A 25,674-nucleotide genomic window follows, 5' to 3' on the forward strand; every position below is an offset into this window, starting at 1 on the left:
AACTTCAAAAATTTCTGTCTCTATCTCCAAAGTGCCAGGATTATGAGTCTCTAATGTGTAGTTTTATTGGGGGCATCAAATCCAGGAATTTATGCATGCCAGACAAGCACTCTACCAACTGAACAATACACCCGGCCCAGATACCACTATGTTTAATAAGCATTTCCAAAGCTCTCAGTCTTCTCGCTTGCCTGCTCACTTTGCTATTCTCTGTAGTCTACTTCTTGGCCCTTCTTCATAGGATTCCTCTTAGCAACCTCTGTGACTTCTGAAGTTTTGGGTAACATCTGCATGCAGATAAATCTCTCTAGATCTAATCTGCTCTTCAGCTATGAAATTCAATTTTTTCTCTTCTACATTTACTGTGATATAGTCACTATATGTATTTAAGGTGTTTGATATGTCTGCTTAGATTATCTACATCACTGGAAATGACCAGAGTTAAATCTCCTCAAATATAAATTTGGTCTATGATGAGAATACTTAAGTTTTACAATGACTACAGTCATCACAATTGCATTAGGCTTCCTTTGCACTCTCTGACAGCATCTCCCTGCTCCTTTTCCTTGCCCAGCCTTCTTTCCTCTCTTTCTGTGAGGTTCACGTCTTTGCTTCCAGAGATAAGTTCACTTATGTGTTTCTTTGTTCCAGGAATAATCTTGGGTATGTCTATGTTACTGAAAGTGATGGAGTTCCTCCTTTCACTGAATAACGTTTCTATTACATATGCATGTCTGTGTTTTTATCCAGGACAGACAGGCTGGCTCTTTACTGTTGTTACTGTAAATAAAGATCTAGCCCAATGTACAATTGTAGATTTTTTTTTAAAAAAAAGATTTATTTATTTACTGTATGTATGTGAGTACTCATTACACTGTCACTTTCTTCAGACATGCCAGAAGAGGGCATCGGATCCTGTTACAGATGGTTGTGAGCCACCTTGTGGTTGCTGGGAATTGAACTCATGACCTCTGGAAGAGCAGTCAGTGCTCTTAACCACTGAGGCATCTCTGCAGCCTGATATTTCTTAAGAATGGTCACTTTCTTTCTTCCAGATAGACATTCAGAAAGAGGGTCATACTGTGGTTCTATTCTTAATTTTGTGAGGAACAAACTATCTTCCCCAGTTGCCATAAGGTAGAGCACAGATACGTCTACATATTTTTATACTGTTAATAGCTGCTTCTGTGCTACTAGCCAGAGTTGAGCACTGACAAATACTTCCTTGGCTTGCCCGCCTATTAAATGTACTACCTACCACCTTGAATTCTTTAAAAAAGAAAAAAAAAATTGACTATCTTCTATTTACACAAGTGTTTAAACTGAGGATGAAAAATAGATACAATCTTAAATAATAAAAGAAAAATGTATCTGATTTTTTTTGTAAATAGTTCTAAATGTATTTTGTTTTTACCTGCCATTGCTGGGCTGCTGTGGAGACTGTGTGGAATGATCAGAGGGTTCGGAACGTTGATCAGGAGATCGTGACTGGCTGCGGCGGGGAGGCCTGTCATGTGAGCGACCTGAATGGTCTGATGCTAGTGACTGAATTTCTGAAATGTCTGTTAAATAAAAAGAAAATTATCCCATGAAATGACTACACTAAAGAATTCTAGTAATATTATAAATAAGCTAATAGTATATTTCACATAAAATAATTTAAACATTAATATCATCTCCAGCGATCACTAAAACTACAATGGTGAATGACCTACAAATTATTCATGTGTAGTGACAACAGATACAAACATACACACGTAAATTACATGTAAATTTCAGATTTTTGAAGAAAAATATCATTCCGCTCAAACATATCCAATCCTCATATACTTAAGAAATAAATCAGTGGGACCCTCCAAACAGAGCTATACTCACCATCTCTTTCAGAGGCATTAGCAGAATGGATACTATCCGTAAGATCGGGGACATTCAATAAGGTAGCCCGCTCATCTCTTTGCACTACCATTTTTAACTTGCCTTTAGACCGTTCTATCAATGTTTTCGCATCTGTCAATGACATATTTTCTGTCACAGTACCATTTATCTGTAACAGAAAAGAAGCTACAGGTTGAAAAGGAAACAACAAAATACAAACTAAAACTTAAGTCTGATCTGTTACAGGCAAGGACAAACTCCTCAGATCACTTGAAGACCTAATACTTTCTCCTAAGTCTTCAAAAGCATTCCTATAAGCAAACTAGAGAGCATTTCAATAGTGTCTAGAACAATATCAAAATTACTGTGGTGAGTGATATATATCTGCAGTAATTAACCCTCTCAGGTTAGCCCCATACCTTGTAAGGGACAGGACAAATGTTGATTATTCTCTATAGCAAAACTGCTTCAAACACAAGCAGATGTTACATAATAACTCTAAATTTTGTTTCCTATTTTAATTTATTATAATATAAAATATAACTATACCTTCAAGACAACATCCCCTTCTTGAATGTTACCATCTCTTGCTGCCAAACTATCTTGTGAAATTTCCTTTACAAATATATGGCTGGCCAATCGAAGACCATATTCTGGAAGAATAAAGTTAAATATCTTTAGTTCAAAGTTCTAAGATAATTAAGTACAGTTTAAATTTTAAGATTTAAAATTACTGTCCTTATGAACCACTCTGCACCTAAAGCTATTATCTTTAAATCATTGAAAAGTATACAGTCAAGAAAAAGCAAAATAAAACATGGTTCAAAGAAATGACACTATCTTATTGTCCCCATCTTACTGAAAAGGAGACGGCCCAAAAGATGTAACCATTTTTTTCCTGATAATGTGATGATATACTAGTTTCTTGTAGTTTAAAGAACACAATCATTAGAGTGAACTGCTTGAAGCTTAAAAAACTCTGAAGTCTGACAATGCTTTTGATGACTGCTATGAATCAATTACTAGTTTTCTGTCCCCTCACTCCTAAGTGTGTACAAACCTCTACTGAAAAACCTCAAAAGCTTTAGTGCAGCCTACTATTAACAGATGTGAGTAAGAATTAATATACAGTGCTCTCATTTATGCAACCTACAAAACACCCATGAAATGGTAATGTTATCTGTGGGTGTGTAAGGGGTTAAAGAAATGACAAAAATTAAAAAACAAAACTGCAAGCTAGGTGTGGTAGAGCACACACATGATGCTCACACTCATTGGCTACAACAGAACAGGACTATATCTCAGTAAGACAGACAAAACAAAAGCTGTAACTATCAGTCCTATGTCAACAGAAAAAGAACCATTCTTGATCTGTAAAAAGAAAAAGGACTTTCACTGTTTTAAAAGAAACAAAATTCAAGAAAAAGTCAAACTTAAAAGCCAAGATGAACAAACAGGTTTTAATGTAGGATAAAATGAAGCCTACAGAGCAAAAGTCTAAATGTTCCATCTCAGTTACAGATTAACGTAAGGTAAATATGTAAAGAATATACACAGACACAGAACTAGTACCAGAGTAGAATTGGGAGATCCAGACAGGCAATGTTAACTGCTTGGAAAACAGCTATTTCACCTAGAAAAAAACAGGACTAAGGACATATTCTTATTCACAATAAAAGGTTACAACTGAGCTGGGCAATGGTGGTGCATTGTTTAACTTCAGCACCTGGGAGGCAGAGGCAGGTGGCAGATCTTTGTAAATTCAAGGCCAACCCTGGTCTACAAAACTAGTTCTAAGACAGTCAAAGAAACCCTGTCTTAAAAACCAGTGTGTGTGTGTGTGTGTCAGAGAGAGAGAAAGACAGAGACAGAGAAAGAGAGACAGAGAGAGAGACTGACTGACTGTGTGTGTTACAAAAAGCTGGATGCGTAACTTTAATCCAGCACCTGAGAGGCAGAGGCAGACAGTTGAATCTCTGTAAGTCCAAGGCCAGCCTGGTCTACATAGTGGTGCAGGACAGCCGGAGCTATGCAGTGAGACCTAGTCTCAACACAAAACAAAAGACTATAAATATCAGTATACAGATGTAACTTAAATATTCCTGGCATGTCAGTATACTCCTTTATTCCAGGTAGTTCTTTGGGTACATAGTAACTACAAATTAAAGAAACAGATCAGATAGTCCCTGTACCTTGGCAACTTACATAGCAGAGCAAAAGATGTTACCATAGTAATTTACTAGTGCAAGGAAGTACTAATACATGGTAGTTTACTAGTGAAAACTAGTAAATATAGTACAAATACGCATTTCTATCAGGGTCAGAGACGGCCTTTATAAGAAAGAAATACCAAAGCTAAGACTTCACCTAAGAAACACTAAAACTAAACTTGAATGAAGAGTGTGTCATGTGCACGAGACTGGGGGTATTCAAAACAAATATACCAAAGGATGAAGGAAAGAACATGGCAGGTGTGATAAAGCCCTAAATCTAGGATAACTGACACTGATACAAACACAAATAGAAGCAATTAAGACGAAACCTTTAGAAAACCGTCTACAGAGTTCAGTGGAAGGGACAGACCCTGAGATCAGTCACAACACTGATAAAGTCCACTGAAGAAACAGACAGCAGCAGCCTGGAAGAGAAGAGCAGTGGAGAAAGACACAAGTGAGACAGATAAGGTGGTATGTTGGGAGTCAGGACACATTCATCATACAAACAAGAGATGTCAAGAAAAATCATCTATACTTAGCTGACTGAGAAACTGGATTGACAGGAATATAGTGGGAAAAGTATTCATTTGAAGCACAAAGAAAAAAAAACAATAAACTGTGATTCCCTTGAGGTATGGCTGATTCTAAGGAATCCTTATGGAGAGCTGAGTATGTCTAAGCTGGGCACAGAGTGGACTGATGTAGACTACAGAAGAAGTGGAGATCTAAGCAGTGCAGTGAGGTCTTTGGGATACATGAAACTGTCTACACAAGACAGCAGGAAGTGCAAGCCAAGTTCCTGGACAGACACTAGAGCATTTAAGGGTAGAAGGATGGAAATGAAAAGAAGTGAGGACCTCAGAAAGATGAGAATTACAACAGTCTAAAGAAGACGTCATTCTAACGGTTAGGTGAGCTGTGAAGCTATGCTACATGCACAGGCTTGGCTCGCCTATGGATGGCTCTGGGTGGGAGGCGGGCACTAGTGGATTGAGATGACATCCAAGTGAGAGGGAAGCAGCAGCAGCAGCAAGAGCAGGCTGCCCCCGGGAGTGGGCAAGGAATGTCAGTGACAGCACGGTAAGCAGGTTAGCTCACCCAAGTTCACCTTCAAAACCCTTTCTCCACCATTTTTAAAACCAAAGCCATGAGTGAGCCTACATAACCACAAGCCAGAGGGATCAAAGAGCCATTTAAAATGCTAACCATTTGGTGAAGCAAGAGAATAGTTAGAGAATTCAGTTTAAGAACATCAATCTTCCATTTACAAATTAGCCCATCTCTCCCCTCCAAGTAAGCCCTTAGATTTATTTCCATGGTCATACTATTGATCCTAACAGTAAAGAAAAAGACAGCATTTCAATTGAGTGCTGGTGTGACATTTCTTGCTAGTATAATTTGAATTTGGCTATTCCTGTTCCAATAAAACCAAAATTCAACCAGAAGTTTGCTCCAACAAAATGATTTGAGAAAATGTTCCAAAATGTCCCAATGTCTGCCTTACCAGGATTAGACTCTTAGCAAGAGAACATGACTAGAAAGGGAAATAGAATAAAACAAATATGGTCACTGTATTTCTTATTAAACTAGTTTTAAAAGTCTCACGTGAGAACAGTGAGAGTCAGTGATACCTTCATTTTTCCGAGACTTCACCAATGTGACCTTGGTGGGTTTGGCAGGCTGACTGGAGGCCACCGAGCGCCTGTCTGAGCGAGGGGACAGGCTCCTCTCCCTGCTTGCGCTTCTATCCCTTGCCCAGCTCTTCTCGCTCCTTCTGTTAACTAAAGCACCACGGCCACTTCTTGGATCATGTACTTCCTCATCATAACTATCATCTTCATTATCAGATACCGGTTCAGGATCTGGATGACTTACAGGGATCTGAACTTTCTTCTTCCTTCGGATGGTCTACAAATAAAAAGAGATAATAAACTAAAATAAAGGGTATTCATGTACGCTCCATTCATAAGAGAAACATACATTTCCCTTGACTTACATTAACTTATGTAAATACAAAGGAGATAATATAGTAATCACACCAATACATTTCCAAAATGACTGTTTTCCATTCTCTTAATAAAAAGATCTGGCTAAACAGCAAATTTACTAAATCCTTCCAGAATTTTATAACAATTTTCAAGGTGATAAGAATCACAAACTTACAGGGAATTAATATGTGTTGTGTGTAGAATGAAGGATTAGAACTATACTCTAAACATATCACATATCTTATGAACACTTTGTAACCAAAACCACAACAAACTCACAAGCCTGACCTCATACTTTAATCAAACTTTGATAGTGCATAATTATCAAGATCTATAAATTGTCCCAACACTGCTAAGTGATACATCTCTTCATCACAAACTAACACACGACTTACTTGGTGGGAGCTCATGAGCTCAGCATACTTCCCACAAACTGCCTTGTGCGGCTCTGTTGGTTCAATTTATACTTGCAGCGTGAGTGCAGGCTCATTCTTGCATTCATTTGCAGTGTTCCCTGTCCAATCCTTTCTTTGTTTCTAAGTTCCAGATCTATATGCATCTCCTGAACATGCAGGTCTGTAATCCTGAGAGCCGCCCGGCTCTCTCACACTGGTACACTGGGTCTCCTGGGGGGCCTAGGAGAGCTTCTTGGGGAACACTTGTCTTCTGACACCTTTAGCCACTCACACTTTTTGCTCACTTATGATTTCTCCATCTGCTTCTGTTTTCTCAGGGCTTCACTTGCAATCAAATGTAAATGACTTTCTACTGGTTTCTTCCCCTCATCTCCCACGTGTTTTGACACAATAAAAGATACTTTTCATTGATTAGGCCATCTATAAACTCATCAGTCCCACTAGGAGCATTCTTGCTGCTATTCAGCAATCCTTTCATCTGCATCTTGTTCCCTCGAAATGAACTGCCTAACACAGGTTTTTTTCATCATTCAAGAAGGTCCTGGTTCCTCAGCCTACTTTAGTCAGTGTCCTTTTAGACCAACCCACTTCTAAAATCCCTTCAATGTGTCTCATTTATTTAACATTTCTTTCTTGTGCTCTCAAGATCAAGTGGATCAGCTCTGTTATGTGAATAAAATCTCACCATTAGGTTGTGTTCTCAATGACACCCACTTCCAAGAGATTTCCTCGTCAGTTACCATCCTGTGTGATGTGTAGCTTTAATCTTTAATCTCGCCCAAATTACCTCAAATCTGCTCCACCTGATAAATGCCTAATAATCTTGTCTTGCCAGTTCCTTCTAAATTATATTTCTTTTATGGCTAAGTATCTTCTAAGGCTGAGTCAACACTAAACACTGCTGCTTCCTACTATCCAGATGAGCCAAAGTAGGTCTTTTGGTGAAAACAAACAAACAATGTTTGAAGTTGGAGGACAAGTAGCAAGAAAAGCCAGCATGTGGGAAACACATGCCCTGTGCTGCTAAGAAAGGAGAAAGGACAGCTGCTTCCTTCCCTCCCTGTCTTATCTCGCCTTGACTTCAATCTTGTTATACCACAAGCCTGTATGCATAAACTGGGCATAATAGTGCTTTCTGCAATCTCAGACTCTGCCTTTTAGACAGTGACTTGAAATGCACCCTGAACAACTCTTTTTAGACAATCTGGGCTTCTTCTCTCTCCTTAAGACATCAGAGTTAACAAGGGTGGTAGATGGTGTGGGGTCAGAGAAGGAAGGTAAAGTGTTCCCTGTAAACAAAGCTCAGACCAGAAAGGAGGGTCACAGGCACTTTCACATGACTTGTGGAGATCCAGGATAATGTAAGTACATAAAAGAGACAGCAGCATTAAGTCACCCCTTCTCCTTTATATAAATGAAAACTTCTATCTGAACTTAGATTAGGTACATAGCACAGGAGAGTAAGAAGTACTCACATTCATCAACAACTGACTTTGGAACTGACTTCATTTACTTACGGTGTCTCAAACCTTTAATCCCAGCACCTGGGAGGCAGAGGCAGAAGGATCTGTGTGATAGACCATCCTGGTCTACAGAGTTCCAGGACAGCCAAGACTACCCAGAGAGACATTTTCTGAAAACAAAGGAAGGGAGATTCAAAAAGGGGGGGAGGGAGGAATCAAATAGAAAACAAGTATCAGGAGTAGTTGACACTTCTACTAAATTGAACATAAAAGATACTCACAATTTTTGCATTTTTCCCACTTTTCCTTAGCTGCTGAACAGCAAAAGCATGCTCAACATTATCCATTGAAACTCCATTAACCATTGCAACTCGGTCATTTTCCCTAAGAAGAGAGGAAAAAACACCAGAAAAACATGTTAAAGAAAAGCACATAAGACCTTTTGAAAGTCTTCATTGAATGACAGGTTAATTAATCTGCTTGTCTTTAAACAATGATAAAACAACATCAGCTTTAACTGTCAGGCCCTTCAAGAGAGCATTTAGCAGGTAACTAACTCCATGACAGCAGCCCCTTTTCCTTTTAAAAAGGACAGTGTTTCCCCAACTGCCTGAACAGAACAGGCACTACAACAAACAAAAAGATCGCTGGTAGCTAGCTGGTTTAGAACACTAGATGACACCAAGTCACCCAACTAACAGAGACATTGTCATTAAATATAAGTTAAATGTCTTTGAAATCTTCTGATTATAGTCTCAATTTTTCCTTCCTGCCCTTCTTATCATCTGTACTGCACTAATCTCTTAGTATACAGAAAGGGCAGACTTTCCTGTGAGAAGTTCTCAAAAGCTAGCTCCACATAAACTAGTTACAAGTTCTCCTTCTCTCTCTACCTAGCTGCCTCCTTGCACTGTTGACAAAGACTTCTTGAGCATAAGTGCATATTCACTTGAGGACAAATACTAAATAAGTACAGCACAAGTTGGGTGTGCTAACTAGAATCACTAACAAAATAGATCCATGACTAAGGACAAAAACAGTGAGTGTGGGAAGGAACAGGAGACACACATGATATAGAATGGATGGGTTGCACTTACTGTAGCTGTCCTTCAGCTGGCCCTCCTTTTAGCACATCAGAAATCACTATGGAGGTTTCCCCACTCTGAAAATGAGGATTGTCTCTTCCACCAGATATTGCAATTCCAAATCCAAACCCAGGAGCCTAAAAACAGCAATTACAGTAAAATAGTTGCATTAAGGACAACAAAATTGCTCACCAGCATAAGTAATGTAGAAACTATAAATTATAATCTTATTGCATCTGTGATTTGTACTCACTTGATGGTTATACATTACAATCATCAGTCCATTCTATGAGAATGCATATTCCAGTAAATTATACACTAGATAGAATGATATTAAAAGTGTTGACTATATAAATATTACATAAGCAAGAAATTGATTTTAAAACTCTGAGCAGTAAGATCCTGATTAATTTTTGATTATCTGGCGGGGTCCAAAAGGGACAAGCACAGCTCAGTGTGATCATCATTAACACTGCCACCTGGTTCAGAAAGGACAGACTTAATTCATAAACCATCTGTCATCTTACACAATACAACAAGCACCTTAAAAATCAAGTGTTAGGTATTTCAACTTCCATCAGTTATTCTACAAATCTCCAAAGGAAATCTCTACACAGCAAAACACTAATGTCCTACATACATTTTATGTATAGGAAATACACCAAATTGTCAATCTTTTTTTTTTTTTTTGTATTTCAACTAAATAAATTATAATGTTTATACTTATACTTATTAAATAAATTATAGTGTTTATACTTATAATGTTTAAACTTCTGAAAGAACTAAAATTTCTATAATTGACTCAATGGCTCAGTACAGGAAAAAAAAATGCAGCTATTTCTAAGTTCGAGGACTGTGCTGCAGCCTTGGTTCTGAGGCTACAGCGTTTACACTCTGCACTGTGGATGCCACTGTGCCCAGGAGACGGCAATACCTGAAATGCCTCAGTTCAGATTCAGTTGTTACTGATTGGCAAGTGTTTTACTGTACGTACAACTTTCTGCTCTTACAGACATATACTGCAATCACAAAACCCAAATACTTAACCACCATTTGTCAGTATTTAAGTATCAAATTAGTGTATCTTTGTATTGGGTTAGTATTAGGTTAGAGCGTTTGATTTTAAAACTTGTTTGAGCCAGGTGTAATTTTCTGAACCTGTAAGCTCAGTACTTGGGAAGTAGAGGCAGATGGGTCAGAAGTTCAAGGTCATTCTTGAGGGTTAACGCCTTGTCTTAATCTCTGTGTTGCTGACTTGAATTTGATAAAAAACTGTTCAGTGAGTTTTGGTTTAGAATTATGACTAAATACCCACACTGACAACAATTGAGGGCAACACCTGGTATTGACATCTGCCACATATGTGTACATACACGAAGTTATTTAAATAATAAAAATAACCTTATAGTTATTAATAAAGTACATAACAACAATGGGTTTCCAATAGACCAGCTTTGTCTCCCTGGCATAAATGCCTTGTGTTGTATTTATGTGAGGACAGGGCCGTCTTTATAACAGTCATTATCAAGTTTCATACTGACACTATGTACACTGCTAAAGGGCATGCAAATGAAGTGAGGGCCATGACAATCACTATACCATGTACAAATATATTATGCCTTCACAGAGAAAAAGAAGTTCTAAAAGTATGTCATTTTTAATTGTTAATACTTCATTATATAGATACAGCACATCTTATTGATCATTCATTAGCAAATGGGTCATTGTGTTATCTCTACTTCTGACTATTATAAATAAAGCTGCTGTGAACATTCACATGTTACTTATTAAGTGTGTATCTGTTTTTACTATCAGGTATATTTTTCGACATGGAATTGTTGGGTCACATGGTAGCTATATAGTTACGTTCTGAGGCATTCTTCAATTGTTTTATACGATGGCTGCATCCTATTACACTAATATCAGCAATGTATCTACATCCTTATCGACACTCTCTACTGTCTATTCTTGCAGCTATGCTAACAGTTATGGAGAGCTCACTCACAGGGCTTCAGTGGTATGTTTCCTTGACGACTAATGACGCTAAGCATCTCTTCACTGCACTTACTGTTCATTTACAGATCTCTGGAAAATGTCTAGTCAGATCTTTTGCTCATTCCTCATCTGAGTTACATCTTTGTATTACTGAGTTGTAAGAGTACAACAGACTTCAAAAAAGGTCCTTATCAAAATGTAGTCTGTGTTCTCGTTCTGTGTTACTGTCTCACTTTTTTGATGGTGTCCTTTCAAACACCAACATTTTACCTGTTTTCTCTTTTGTTTTGGGCTTCTGACATCTTACTTAATAAAGCACTTCCTAATGTAATGTCAATATCTACTCTTGTAGTTTCTTCTTGAAGCGCTATGATTCTAGCAACACTTGGGCCTATGATTCATCATAAGTTAATTTTGAGCATGGAGTGTACCAAGAAGTCCTAGCTCATCACTTTCTATGTGGCTAACAGTTCACTCAGCATCCTTCTATTATATTAAATATCCACATCCTCTGTATTGGCACTCTCATCCCAAGTTTCCCTCTTATTCAATCATTTCCTTAGAAACTTACCAGCTCACCTATACATCCCTCCTAATTTCTTTGTTTACGTAATTTCACCTTCTAAAATTTTACCATAATACTTCAGCATGAAAACAGAAATGCCTAACGCATTCCTGAGTATTCACTTTATTTGTCCAAGTATTATTAAAATACATGCAGTTTCTAGGGAAGAACAGCTGATAGCAAAGTGGGGTGTTAAGCTGGAAGTCAACAGACTCCAACCTCCTTATATGTCAGTTAAGGTAGCACCTTAAGCTACAGATGCACTTGCTCAGAATATGATGGTCTTTATATGATTGAGCACTTTAAATGTGGCTGGTCCTGCCTGAAATGTGCTCAAATTGTAAAACATGCACACATTTTATAACAGCATGAGAAAGTGTACATAATTTTAAAATTCTGATTACATGTTAAAATGATATTCTGATTGAGTTAAATCGGATTATTATAAGAACTTTCAACCATTTTTTTTAAAAACATGAAAACTAAAATTCTGTATGTGGATTGTGTTATAGGGTTATTGGGCAATACTGCTGATCTCTTAGGAGTGGCTTTGTGGACCATTATTGATTGTATATGCCCATTAAATTTTACTGGATGTAATGCAACTAAGGAAATATAAAACTAAGACTTCCTACCCTGAAGAGGTTGTCACTGAGAACCACCTTTGAGTGTCAAGACCAGAATACATGCAAGTAAGTTTGACTTGTTTATTCCTTTAATACAATTCCAGGTTCTTTGAGAGTGCTTCAAATAGACTAAACGCCCAGTAAATAGAAGAATGAACCAGACCCAAGTACACGGGAGGCTGAGGCACTACGATTATCTTTGAGTTTGAAGTTAATCTGGCCTACACATTAAGGTCCTGTCAAAAAGTCAACACAACAAAGAAAATAAAAAAGGAACTGGATTTCCATGGTTTTAGTATTAATGAGATAACCCATGTTTCCTTTGAGAGTATAAATCAAAGAACAAGTCCCATCACATATTATTCCTGACAGTAAAGAGAAAAGCTAAATTGTAAACCACAGGACTTTCCTATAGATTTATCATTACTTGTGTGTTCCATGTCTTTCACTTACATCTCCATCATAATCACATAGTAAGAAACATTTTCACTCTTGTGTCACAATTTCTTAGAAGTATAGCGCATCTCAAACTGGTGCATTTTAAAAAATGGTGGTCCAAACCTACCCTAAGCCAAAAGAATCAGAATCTTTGGTAAAAAAGGACAATCTAGTTGAGTCTTCTTTCTTTATAATAAACCTGGAAAGCTATTGCTCTAGGTTAATGTTGGCAAACTATGATCCGAAGGTCAAGTTTGTCCAGGTTGCCATTCATTCTGTTTACAAGTGCACACATACATGTGTGTGCCCGTACGGAGGTCAGATACCAACCTTGGTGTCCTTCCTCAGGAGACGGCATTTACCTGGTTTTGATTTTTGAGACAAGGTTTTTCACTGGCCTGAGACTTGTTCATTGAGTTGGATTTGCTTGCTGTTGAGCTCATCTTGTATTCACTCCCCAGTGCTAAGATTATAAACAAATGCCAACTCTTCCAGCTTTTCTACCCAGGACTGTCAAACTCAGGTCCTCAAGCTTGTACATCAGCAAGCATTCTACTACCTCAACTGTTTCTTCAGCCCATCCAATTGTCTGCCTTTATAAATATGGTTTTATTAAAACATGGCCACATTCATTGGTTTACCTACTATGACTGCTTTTGCAATACAGCTACAGAGCAGTATACAGCCATAATATTTATTATTGCCTGTAAAGCCATATATTAATTGCTATCTAGATTTTCAGAGAAGAGTTTGCAGCCCCTGTTCTAGATACTCTACATTTTATTCTGGAGCAACTTAGAACACCAAAAAGGGGAGGGGGCATCTAAAAGATACTGTACTTTTGCAGCCTCAAAGTCAACTGAAATAATCTCTGGCAAAAGTCTTGCAACGTGCTTTGGAAAAGCTACCTTTTAAGACCCTTTAAGAGGGAATGGAGAGATGGCTCCTGCTGCTCTTGGAGGGAAACAAGTTCAGTCCCCAGAAACCAGGCTTACCAACTCACAACTGCCTGTAATGCCAGCTCCAGAAAATCTGGCACCTTCTTCTGGACTCCACAGGCATGCACACTCACACTCACATAGCATAGACTCATACAAATTTTTAAAAACTAAAACTAAAACTAAATAAAAACCTCACTAAAGTCTTTTAAAGGAAAAAATAGCTACTTTAAAAACCCATTCCTCCATGTTATATTGTAGAGATGAACATATTTTTTTACATATATTACTGGCTAGATTCTGGATGAAAGAGAACATGAGAGCCAGGTGGTGGTGGCAACGGCACACACCTTTTAAAATTAATTATTTTATTTATTTACATCCTAAATGTTTCCCCCATACCAATCCTCCATCCCCCTTCTCCTTTGACTCTGAACGGGTACACACACACACACACACACACACACACCCCGACATGAACACGGGGAGGGGGAGGAGGGAGAGGTGGAGAGGGAAGAGGAAGGGAGGGAGGGAGGGAGGGAGGGAGGGAGGGAGGGAGGGAGGGAAAGAGAGAGAAAGCGCCAGTGTATGTGAGCATCCCCCTTCCTTCCCTGGGCATCAGGTCTCTACAGGATTAGGCACATCCTCTCCCACTAAGACCAGATAAGGCAGTCCTCTGCTACATATGTGTGGGGGTGGAGGCCCTCAGACCAGCCTGTTTTTTTCTAAGCCTGTGACATGGGAGTTGACAGATATTGCATTATTCTATAAATTAGTTTGGCTACTATAATAAATATTTTCATAATATTAATTCTGCCTATCTAAGAACATGGAATATTTCTCCATCAACTAGAATCTTCTATGCTTTTCCTTTTTAATATTATAAAAATTTCCCTGTAGACAGCTTTCATTTCTTTGGTTAGATATATATATTCCTAAATACTTAAATAGGGGTGGGAACATTTGAATGTAATATTTTTCCTAAATTCTTTCTCAGAGAGTGAATTGTTAATATAAAGAAAGGCTGCTGGTCTTTTAATACTGATTTTGTGTCCTGCGACTTATACTACGTTTAGGTCCAAAACATTTCTAGTAGACTAAACAAGAGTATTTTTAGTAAAGAATTAAGAGATTTCAAAATTTCAGAAAGAAAAAAAAAGCATGTTCTAATACGCAACATCAAGCCAATAATATATGTACATATATAAACAGATGCACATGTGGTACAGTGTATGGCATCAAGAAAAGGACAAGAAAGGCCAAATGCAAGGTGATGAGGAAAGACTGAATGTGGGCAACGGGCAGAGCTATAACAGAGGGTGTAAAGCCGAGTTCTACTTCTAACTTTGTTGTGTTTTTTTTTTTTTTTTTTTCTTGTTTGGGTTGTTTTTTTAAGTGATAAATATACTTGTTACTGAAAGTAAAATTTACTATGAAGCTCCAATATACTCCATTCCAAATACCTATTCTAACTGTACTCTAATACTGAGAATAGAACGTTAAAGGAACCAGCCAAATTACCTAACAAAAACTACAGGTATAATTTACCACTATCACATTACATTTCTCCTGTTAGTACTTTAGTTATTAAATAAGGGAAATGAAAAAGGATGTATATATTAGTTAAAAATTAAATGACTCTGTGGCTGAAGAGACAATTCATTTGGCAAAGTGCCTGCTATACAAGCCTGGGGATCTTAATTTGGATCCCCATTACCCACATAAAACCTGGGTGTGGTGGCTGTGCACCTATATAACCCTAGTGCTGGAAGCCAGCGAAGACAGGATTCTTAGAGCATTTTGGGCCTGCCAATGAGTGAGCTTTAGGGACCGTATCTCAAAAATCAAGGTGAGAGCAATTGAAGACGATACCCAGATATTATCAACCTCAGGCAGATATAAACATGCATACACATATGCGCACACATACATTACAGATAACTATAAAAAAAAAAGTTTCTCCTCTGCACTATTTTCTTTATTGTTAGTAATTTGAGAATGAGGAAATACTATAAATCTGTGTCTCATTAGCTCAAGGAAAATAGAGCAAAATTGTAAATGTTAAAGGAAACAGAGCATGGTTTCATGTCTGTGTTAGAAGTGTCATTTCAACAATCTAGGCAGGCATTCCTCAGGCAAATCTGGCTGTGTGGTGGCCAGTGGAAGCTGCATTCAGTGTCTTGCTTCTTCCTGAGCTTTAGGAGATGCAAGTTCCCCTCCCTGGAGGGTTCAGGAGAGGTAAACAGATAAGAGGGGTAAGTCAAATTCACAGCTCTTTGGTTTCCAAAAGGTGTCAAGTGTTGTGCTGGGAACACAGCATTGAATTGCCTCCACCTCAGCAAAAAGACAGCACTTTTCACCTTTTCCTCAGCAAGAATAACTTTTTCTCCCTCTTTAAAAAAATTTTGTTTTATAAACTTTATTACTAAAAAAAAAAAACTTGAAAATCAACAAACATTACACACCCAAAAGAACCAGATCAAAGTCTATCCAACTCAACGACAGCACCAGCCTTTTACAGTACTCTTACAAAGTTTGCAGCAGAAGAGTTTAAAGTTCCTACAGCAACAAATGCAACTGGTTACTACCCAAGATGCAACAGGAATAAATTCTGGGTGGGCTCCTGGGAATGTTTTGCTACAGCGTGGCTCAGAGCTCTAAACTGTTCCTGGGAATGAACTGCAAGTTGTTAATATCTGCTACTTAGAGCACAATTCATCTTCTGGAATAAATACTGGTAATGGTAACTGTTGTTGCAGGAACACTGAAATCAGGCATTTAACACCAAGAGCCAATGAACAAAGAAAAGTGATACTCTGTCCTTCCTTCATTCTTTTTTTGAAGGAGCGAGGGTTGGGAGTTCCTGACAGGGTTTCTTGGTGTAACAAAGCCCTGGCTGTCATGGAACCTGCTTAAGGCCAGCCTGCCTCTGTCACCAAGCCCAGTTTCATTCTTTTCAATGGACCAAAAAATATTTACTCATGGAAGGTCCTATCATCAAAGGTCATTCAATAGATGACTGCTCCCTCAAAATAAACTGTTCACTTGTAAAAAATGAACTGCACTTTTTTAAAAACTTAAAAATAAGGCTGATAATTCTTTACAAGAACATTTGGAAAATTAAAATTACTAAGTCTTAAATATTGTTTGGGCAAAAATGTAAAAGGATCATAGGTAGTAGGTAAAGTGTTCGAAAAAGATAAAGAAAAGAGATACGTTCTACAGGGGTGTGGTGAGGTATGGGGGAAGGTATGTCTCAGCGGGCCTATGCCAAGGCATTCATTCCTTCCCCCTGAGGGACCAGCCACATGATTGTATAGTATAGAATAGAGTTTATACAAGGCATGAGGAGAGGAGTAGAGGCAGAGAAAGGCAGAGAGAAAGGGGGTAAATTGAATATGAATAGAAGAGTAGAGGCTGGCCAAGAGCACATGGGGGCGGAAGGAGAGGGAATGGGGATGGAAAGAGAGGAAGAAGGGAAGAGCAAGGGAGAGAGAGTCCAAGAGAGCAAGAGAGAACAAGAGGGAGGAGGGGGCAAGTAGCCCCTTTTATAGTGGATTAAGCCTACCTGGCTGTTGCCAGGTAACTGTGGGGTGGAGCATACCTGGCTACTGCCCAGTAACTGTGGGGATGGAGTTTAGACAGAATGCTAACAGTAGTTAGCTTGACAGTAACTGATTTGAAGACCTGTAATTTGATTTTTAATTGTATAATTTATGATGAAATTAAAAGGCATTTCAATAAATAGCTACCTTTTTATTATTTATTTTTAAATTTTTTTAACTTCTATGTCCTATAAAATTTAGCTTCATACAAAATCAGTAACTGAATTTATACATCTATTTTGTATATATTTTTACTTATTTAGGCACTTTTATTTTAATTGAAACATTTAATTGCTTTAGATTATCATTCATGAGCACTGTTTTGACATCATTTCCATTCTTCCCTCTTCTCCTACAACTCCTGTGACATTCCAACCCTCTCAAATTCATGATTTTACACACACACACACACACACACACACACACACACACACACACTTTTAACAACAATCTTGCAAAATCAAGTACTTATAATGTTGAAATTGGCAATCAGTAAAAGCATCCTTTGCTAAGTTAGTCATAACTTTATAGTTAATATAAAAGAGAAAGGTGATGTAGCTTGTCACGAGAGTCCCTGACTTGAATGAGATCCTGAGTTTGATCCCATAAAAATGAAAAGAGCTGTATCAATCAAAGCAAAGGTAACTGGTAAAAAGTAAGCACATAGCTCAGTAAGACTAGGGAGTAAAAAGTATGGATGCACACATGCACGGTCAGTTCATGTTTACTAAATGCAAAAGGCAACTAAATGGAGAGAACGTGATCTTTTCAACAAAATGGTTGTTCAAGATGTTAAGACATCCATAATAAAAAACTGTCTTATTTATCACATACAAAAGTTAACATGCATACAACTTATAAGAAGAAAGCACACATAGAAAGCCTTTTACTTCAGAGTTGGCAAAGATTTCTGAAATTTAAAACCAAAAAAAAAAAAAAAAAAAAAAAAAAAAAATGACTGATGAAAACAAAAACGCTGGCCAGAAGGCAGAGAACAACTACAGGCCAGGGGAAAATATAAAGCAATCCTTGATCATGAATCTGTGTCCAGAATGCATAAAGAATTCTTAAAACTCCAACTTCTGTATACTGTATACCAACTTCTGTATACTGAAGATCACAGTAAACAAAATGGCAATCCATGTAATAAAAAAATTCCATTCAAGTTGTATTTGATTTTGGCCTCTAGGCAGTCTCTGGGGCATTCTCTTGATTACTGGTTGATTGTGGGAGTACCCAGCTCTAGGGAGGTCTGTGTGACCTGGACTAAGCAAGTTGATAGTGGTTGCACATGCCTTTAATCCCAGCACTCCAAAGGCAGAGGCAGATGGATCTGAGTTTGAGGTCCACATGAGCTATAGAGTGAGCTCCAGGGCTACCCAGACAAACTCTGTCTCAACAACTACAACAAGCAAGGTGAACAAGTCAGGGGAGCAAGCTAGTGAGCAGTATTCCTCTGTGGTCCCTGTTACAGGTTCTAGGTTCCTGTCTCAGAGTACAGGATGAACTGTGTATTATCAGAACATATTAGCTCTTTCCTCCCAAGTTGTTTTTGGTCATGGTGTTTATCACAAAAATAGAAAGAAAAGTACAGTAGCACTCAATCAAAAAAAGAAATGTAGATGACAAGCACATCAAAACACATTCAATGACTGGCCATGTGGTGCAGTAGTCAACATTTCCTACTATACAGACACTGGGCTCAACCCCCAGAATCACTGCGGCACTTACGAATAGAGAATGAAGTTTGTTTTATTTATCTATCACTGTGGCAAAATATCTGAATTGGCTTACCAGAAGGAGGACTGATTTATTTTAGTTTATGGTATAAGAAAGGATACAGTCTAGCATAGTGGGAATTGCATGGCGATCAGAGTATAATGCAGTCTTTTCAATCAGGAAGTGGAGAGAGACCATGTACTTCACAAGATACCTCCTTTGACTACAGAAATAATACTACTTGTAGTCAGGGAAGGTCTTCCCTCTTCAGTTAAACCTATCCATAGATATGCCTCATTTTGTCTCTTAGATGATTCCAAATCCAGTCAACTTGGCAATAAAGACTGACTCTTACAAGATGATCAGCAATAATGGACAGAGATACTCAAACAGTTAAAATGAAATACTACTAAGACATCTATTAGAATAGCTAAACTTGGCCAGGCAGTGGTGGCGCACACCTTTCATCCCAGCACTTGGGAGGCAGACACAGGCAGATTTCTGAGTTCCAGGATAGCCTGGTCTACAGAGTGAGTTCCAGGACAGCCAGGACTACAGAGAGACCCTGTCTCAAAAAACAACAAAATAAAACAAAGAAAAACTAAACAAAAAAGAATAGCTAAACGCAATGGTTAAAGCCGACAATATCAAGAGCTGAAGAAGACTGACTCATACATTGCTGGTGAGAAGAAACATCCAATTGGCCATGTCCTATAAAATTAACAGCTAGCATAAAACCCACTCCATTCCATTCCTATTTACCCACGAAAATAGTTGTGTTGATACAAAACTGTATACTAATGCAGATTTATTCATAACAAAAACTGCAAACCTAAATGTACCATCAACTACAGGATGAGTAAACTATTATACACTCATACAATAGAGTGGAATTTAGTAATAAGCAGGGATTAGATACCAACACAAGCAACACTATTGAGAAGTCTCAAATGCTTTAATCTAAGCATATGAAGTCAGTCTCAAAAAGCTGCTTATTACACAAATCCATTTATAAGACATTCCAGAAAAGGTCAAAGTTTAAAGGTCACAGATCAGTGGTTCAATGCAGAGAGTAAGGGGACAGAGTTGACCACAAAAAGGTTTGAAGGAAAGTTTTAAGGTAATGGAGTCACTGTGCATTTTAAGTGGGATATTAGTTGTGTAACTATGTCAAAACTCAGAACTACATTCTAGATGAGCATGGATTTACTGTTATATAAATTATACCAATAAAAATAATAAAAGTATTAAGAAAAATAAATGTAATGCATAAAATGCTACCAATCCATTATATCACAATCAAACAATCAAAGATATAAGGTATAAAATTATTTTATGTATCATGGAGATCTGATGCAGACATGCTACCTATTAAGCACAATGAAAATAATAAGCTACTTTAGCTTTATGAATTAAAAGTTAAGATATATATTATTGAAATGATTTCTTCATTTAGTGAATCAGAAAAAAGTCAACCATATCCTGCCTAAAACCACTTAATTTGAATAATTAACTGACTATCACAACGTGCAGATTCAAATCCTCCTAAGATAGTCAGGAGTAAGTGTTCAGGAACATAATTTTCCCACCTCCACTTGTCAAGTGCTCAGAAATAATCAGTGCAAGGCATATGCCATTTATTGAAATACTCTATAAACAGGAGAGCCATCAGTAGTCAGCTCTGCTCAAAAGAAGAAAAAAGGTGAATTGAAGGAGCTGTACCTGAACAGATAAAGCATGAATTCTTGTCATCAGCCCTACAGTAACTTATTTAATTTCTATTTTCTGAGACAAGGTTTTTCTACATAGCCCTGGCTATCCTGCAACTTGTTATGTCAAACAGGCTGAGCTGTGCTACACCACACCCAGCTAATTTTTTAAAGGTTTTATTTTTATGTGTGTGTGAGGGTGCCTGCAGAGGCCAGAAGAGGTTATCAGATCCTTTCGAAATGGAGTTACAGACAGTTGTGAGCAACCAAACATGGTACAACAAACTAAACTTGAGTCTTTTTGAAGAACAGGCACTATTTCCTACTGAGCCTTTCCAGCTCCTAGCATAATTTTAAATACATAAACACCATGGTTTACAACACAGGTTGGGTTTCTTCCACATTTCTAAAGCAACAGAAAAGCAAAAGTAGAATTAAAATCCAGACCAGTCTGATTTATTTCCACTATGTTTACTACTAATAATATCTCCTGACTATCTGCAAAGTTAAGGTTGTGCATGCTTCAAATGAACAATTATCTTTCAAGGACGCACCCTCCCCCACAACATACATGCCAACCTGCTAAGTAGTTAAGGATGATTTCAAACTTCTAACTGCCAGGATTTCACAGATGAGTTTAATGTGATTCTGGGGATGGAAGAGGGCTACAACTAAGCATGCTATCGACTGAGCTTGTCTTAAGCCCTCTTTCAAGATTTTAGTAGGAACATAACTTAAACTCCAAGTATACAAACATGTATACATGTATATACAACCAGTTTTTAATTTAATACATAATCTTTTATCTAATCATCCAAAATTCTAAGCAACAAATCACTTAATCTTAGAGATTAAAAAATAGAAAATATACAAGAAATAACCAAAGGACATATGAAAAAGTAATCATACTCACTTCTGACCTTAATGAAGAATTTATTATAAATCTAATTTTAAACAAGAGAATATAGTAAAAATTTCCCCTTTCTTTTGGCTTCCTGACATCTGGCTTTCCTCTATTGTTTTCAAAGCTGCCCGTATCCTGAATTATAACACAGATTTATTTACTGCAGCAGAAACTCACCCTGTGAAGCGTCACTGTGTGCTGTTCCCATATAGCTGTTTCCTCCATTGCTGTGCTCTGATAAAGGAAAAGAAAACAAAGCCTTTACCTTTCAAAGAAAAAATAAGTAATAAAGTAAAAGAAAGCATTCTGGAAACAATTCAGCACAATAAAATACCAAGACTTGCACTGTTAATATTAAAAATATTCTGGAAACCACTTAATAACTATGAAAGGGTTGTTTGTTTTTGTTTTAAGAGATAGGAAACCACACACCGGAACTCCCTTTGTTTTAACTTAATTTGGACAGATGCCACTCTACACTTAACACAGCAAAATCAAGTTAAAACTAGCAAATTCAGCAGCTTTGTGCTTAACATTAGACAAGAATAAAAGTTGCAACCGTTTTAAAATATCTACATGGACATTTAAGAGCATTTTTCATGTTGCATACAGCAAGAAAAGGTAAAATACCTCTGAACTCAGTATTTGTAAATACATGTTCCAGAAAAGCAGATTTAGACCATCTGATAGGTTTAAAGTCACAAGCAATCCTATTCTATCCAGTTTCAGTTTTATGTCAGAATCACTTCCTCTAACTTCAAGTATAGCCATATAGAAAAAGGCTTTTATGTTACATATCATAAACATGCATCTGTAAATACATTAAAACAAAACAAAAATCACAAGGCCCCAAACCCCCCAGAAGCATAAACAATCAGTACAAGTTTCAGTGTAGATCCCAGCCAGACCACAGGGCAGCTGAACTTTATCTCCTATCATTAGTCTCTCATGGAGAGAATAAGATCATCTAAAAGTTGAACGCTAAAAATTTAAAAACAAATTTCCTTTGAATTTGGGTTAATTGCTTTTGGTAGTTTAACATAGTCCCTTTTAACAATACTTTTTAATAAATTGGGATGCCTAATATGCATTTCTTTAAAAAAAAAAAAAAAAAAAGACTTTTTTTCAGTGTGGTAAAGTGACTGTGGCATGGCATATTCAGATCATCCTTCATCAGCTATTACTATAACCGCGTCTTTCACGAGTGAGATCTGTCTCTGTTACACAGCTATCAGTAGCATCACAAGACTATGCGCATCAAGGTGCCAAAGGCCTGTTTCTCTTTTCCCACAACAACTTTAATTGAAAGATTAATGCCACTTTAGAAAATGAACTCCTATAAAGAAAGCCTGCTTCCCTAAATTCAAAGCAACTAGATTGACTTTCCTCCCAAATGAATAAGGGACAAGAGAGAAAGGATCTCTGTGTTCATTCCCACAGATAAGAACTGCCAACTTTACCAGCTTTTGTTTCAACCTTCCAATCATGAGCAGCAAAACTTTCTTTTAATGAGACTCGCTGGAAACAAAACTGTTTTGTTTTTTAGCAAAAACTGACCAGATTTTAAAACACAGACAGACAGACAGACAGACAGACACACACACACAAAACTGCACAAAGCCTTCTCCATCCATGTTCACATGGATGACAGTAATAAGCAGATGTATTAAACACCCATGGTTCCACTAAAACACACATAATAAAGTGTCTGCAATAACTGCCAGTCTGTGCAATCTCAGCTGACATTAACAATGAGAACTGCTTGCATTGCTCTAAACTGTTTTTTCTGGACCACTTTGTTAACTAGTAGTAGTGCTGAACTGACTTCTTAATCCCTTCCCATCAGTCCAAACAGTAAGTGATCTGATAACTGGTACTTTCCTTGGTTACTATCTTATGAAAAGTGTGTGGTTCTCTACAAGGTTGTGATTATCACATAGTTTACACTGTCGGGCAAAGAAAAGTAGATTATAGAACAGCTTGGGTACTGTCAAAATCTAATTTTGTTTAAGCCAAAGTGGAGAGGAAACTGAAAGGATATGAAAACGGTTTGTTCATGTTGATCAGCTAGAAATAAAAGGACCGTAGGTGGTATTTCTCATCAGGTGCTTTATCTTTGTATTCTTTTTCTACTCATAATAAACTGGCAACATATTTTACAATATATTCACATTTCACAGTTACATAAAATTTCAAATATTTGCTTCTAGTTGGACTTTTTGTTTTAAACGTTTTGTTCATTAAATTATGAAAATGATGATTACTGAGTATGAACTGGACCCTTTAGAATAGGCTGGACATTCTCTGGAAGAATACGATACAAGATTATGAAGAGAAACAGAAGCTGACTTGGGGAGGTTTACTCTCACTGTTAGTCTTTTTGTACTGTTTTATAATGTTCATCTACTGCTGTGCAAACAAATTTAAGTGCAAACTTAATTTTCATGCTGTAAACTTATAAATCTCTTTAAAGATGAGTCACTGTAAAATCTGCATAAGGGCCTCTGTTAAAACATCAGTCCCATTCTAGAATTGTCTAGGCTTGTAGGAAACTAGGGAACAGGACATTAATGTGCTAAGCATGATTCTGCTTCTAGTATTCTGTTAACTACACAAGATACACAGAAAATGAGCTAGCCTAGAAATAAGACCAGCACCCAAATCTATTAATACCTTAGTTTTCCTCACCTATAAGATCAGGCAGGAAATTAGGCTAAATTATCTCAAGGAAAAAGGTCTTCCCAGTTCCAAAGGTTTACTTATTAAAGTATCCTAAAGAATAGGTTACAAATTCAATAATTAGCATCAAAAGTGACTGTAATTCATGGTTGCTGTATTAGTTTTGCACACACTTCTAAGTCTACATTAACTGACTAGATTCATAATTTCTAAAGAAGCAAAAAGCTGTATTTCAGAATCTGCCAAGAGTTTGTTTGGTTTCTTTGTTCTAAGCTCCAGCTGGCAAATACACTACTCAGATCACCAAATCTGAAGGGCTTCCTGCCAACTCTAGATCCTAATTCTAGGCAGTTTCATCATCCTTTAGGCCAATTACAAATCAAATGGGAAGAAGACTAGAGAGCTAAACTGACAAGAAAGCTCATTTTCCTATGTCTGAGTAGTACACGACATGTGTTGTGATGTGCTGTTGAGAACTTTAAACTCAAGCAGTGCAATCAGAATTCATTCTCAAGACCGTAAATGGAAGGCAAATTTAAGGCAGAAAGATCAACTAAAGGCAAGTTAACATGAGAAGGAGGGTGCTCTGGGAAGGGCAGTGGTGCATGCCTTTAATCTTAACACTGGGGAAGCAGATATATCTCTGAGTTCCAGGACAGCCAGGGCGACACAGAGAAACTCTGTCTTGAAAAATCAAAACAAAACATAACAAAACAAAAAGGCAGCTCTGAAAGGGCAGGCTACAGTTACAAATGTGGTCTCAGACATGTGTTAATTGAGGTACCCAGGGTTTACATGTTAGAAGATCAAGACTGAGAACTAGATAAAGTAGACCTGGATCTAAAAGCAATCAATCAACAAGACTGTAGAACTGAAACCAAGATCTATTTACAAAGGACTAAGATGACCCTACAGACTACAACTACTCTAGTGACAGAAGGACCAAGTGGACCTGACTAGTTGCCAGTGAGAATGCATAGACACCAACAGAGCTAATACAAAACATTCTTTACTGTCCAGAGAGTACACCAAAATACAAAAACCCAACATTTCCTAATCTGAGATCAATAGTCTTTATTATCTAACAACACAAAAGAACAACATTAACCTGAATTTTAGAAATGCTAGAACCTTAAACAATAAATATATGCCTAGAAAATTACTGTTAAAGCACCATGAACTGTTTCACATGGCTCCCAGTCCTCTATTAGGAAAATCAAGTACTCCTGCTCTTCCTGGGAGCCACTCTCTTTCTTAAATGATCCCCAGTTTCCCTGGAGCGATAAGGTTTTGGTTTTTTGGGGGGTAGGGGTGGTTTGTTTTTTTTTTCTGCCTTTGTTTTTTGTTTTATTTTTGTTGTTGGCTTTTATTCTATCTAAAGTAGAACACAACACTACTTCTCCGGGTCAGACTGAGTGAGGAACGAAGAGGACAGGGATGGACCTTGACCTGT

The 25,674-nt window shown here is 37.5% G+C and overlaps 1 protein-coding gene across 11 annotated transcripts in view; it reads right to left on the reverse strand.

Moving 5' to 3' along the window:
* The window catches only part of Tjp1 (tight junction protein 1), a 326,594-nt gene that overhangs the window by 39,725 nt on the left and 261,195 nt on the right, over positions 1-25,674 (reverse strand). For all 11 annotated transcript variants that reach the window (XM_034494537.2, XM_034494529.2, XM_034494561.2 and 8 more), the window contains 7 exons: positions 21,720-21,776; positions 9,056-9,180; positions 8,240-8,342; positions 5,723-5,999; positions 2,425-2,528; positions 1,876-2,044; positions 1,415-1,562 (listed from right to left, as the gene is read on the reverse strand). In XM_034494537.2, coding sequence (XP_034350428.1) covers positions 1,415-1,562; positions 1,876-2,044; positions 2,425-2,528; positions 5,723-5,999; positions 8,240-8,342; positions 9,056-9,180; positions 21,720-21,776 — 983 coding nt within the window. The remainder of the gene's footprint in view (positions 1-1,414; positions 1,563-1,875; positions 2,045-2,424; positions 2,529-5,722; positions 6,000-8,239; positions 8,343-9,055; positions 9,181-21,719; positions 21,777-25,674) is intronic.

This window comes from Arvicanthis niloticus, chromosome 1 (assembly GCF_011762505.2).
Source record: "Arvicanthis niloticus isolate mArvNil1 chromosome 1, mArvNil1.pat.X, whole genome shotgun sequence".
Lineage (NCBI taxonomy): Eukaryota > Metazoa > Chordata > Mammalia > Rodentia > Muridae > Arvicanthis > Arvicanthis niloticus.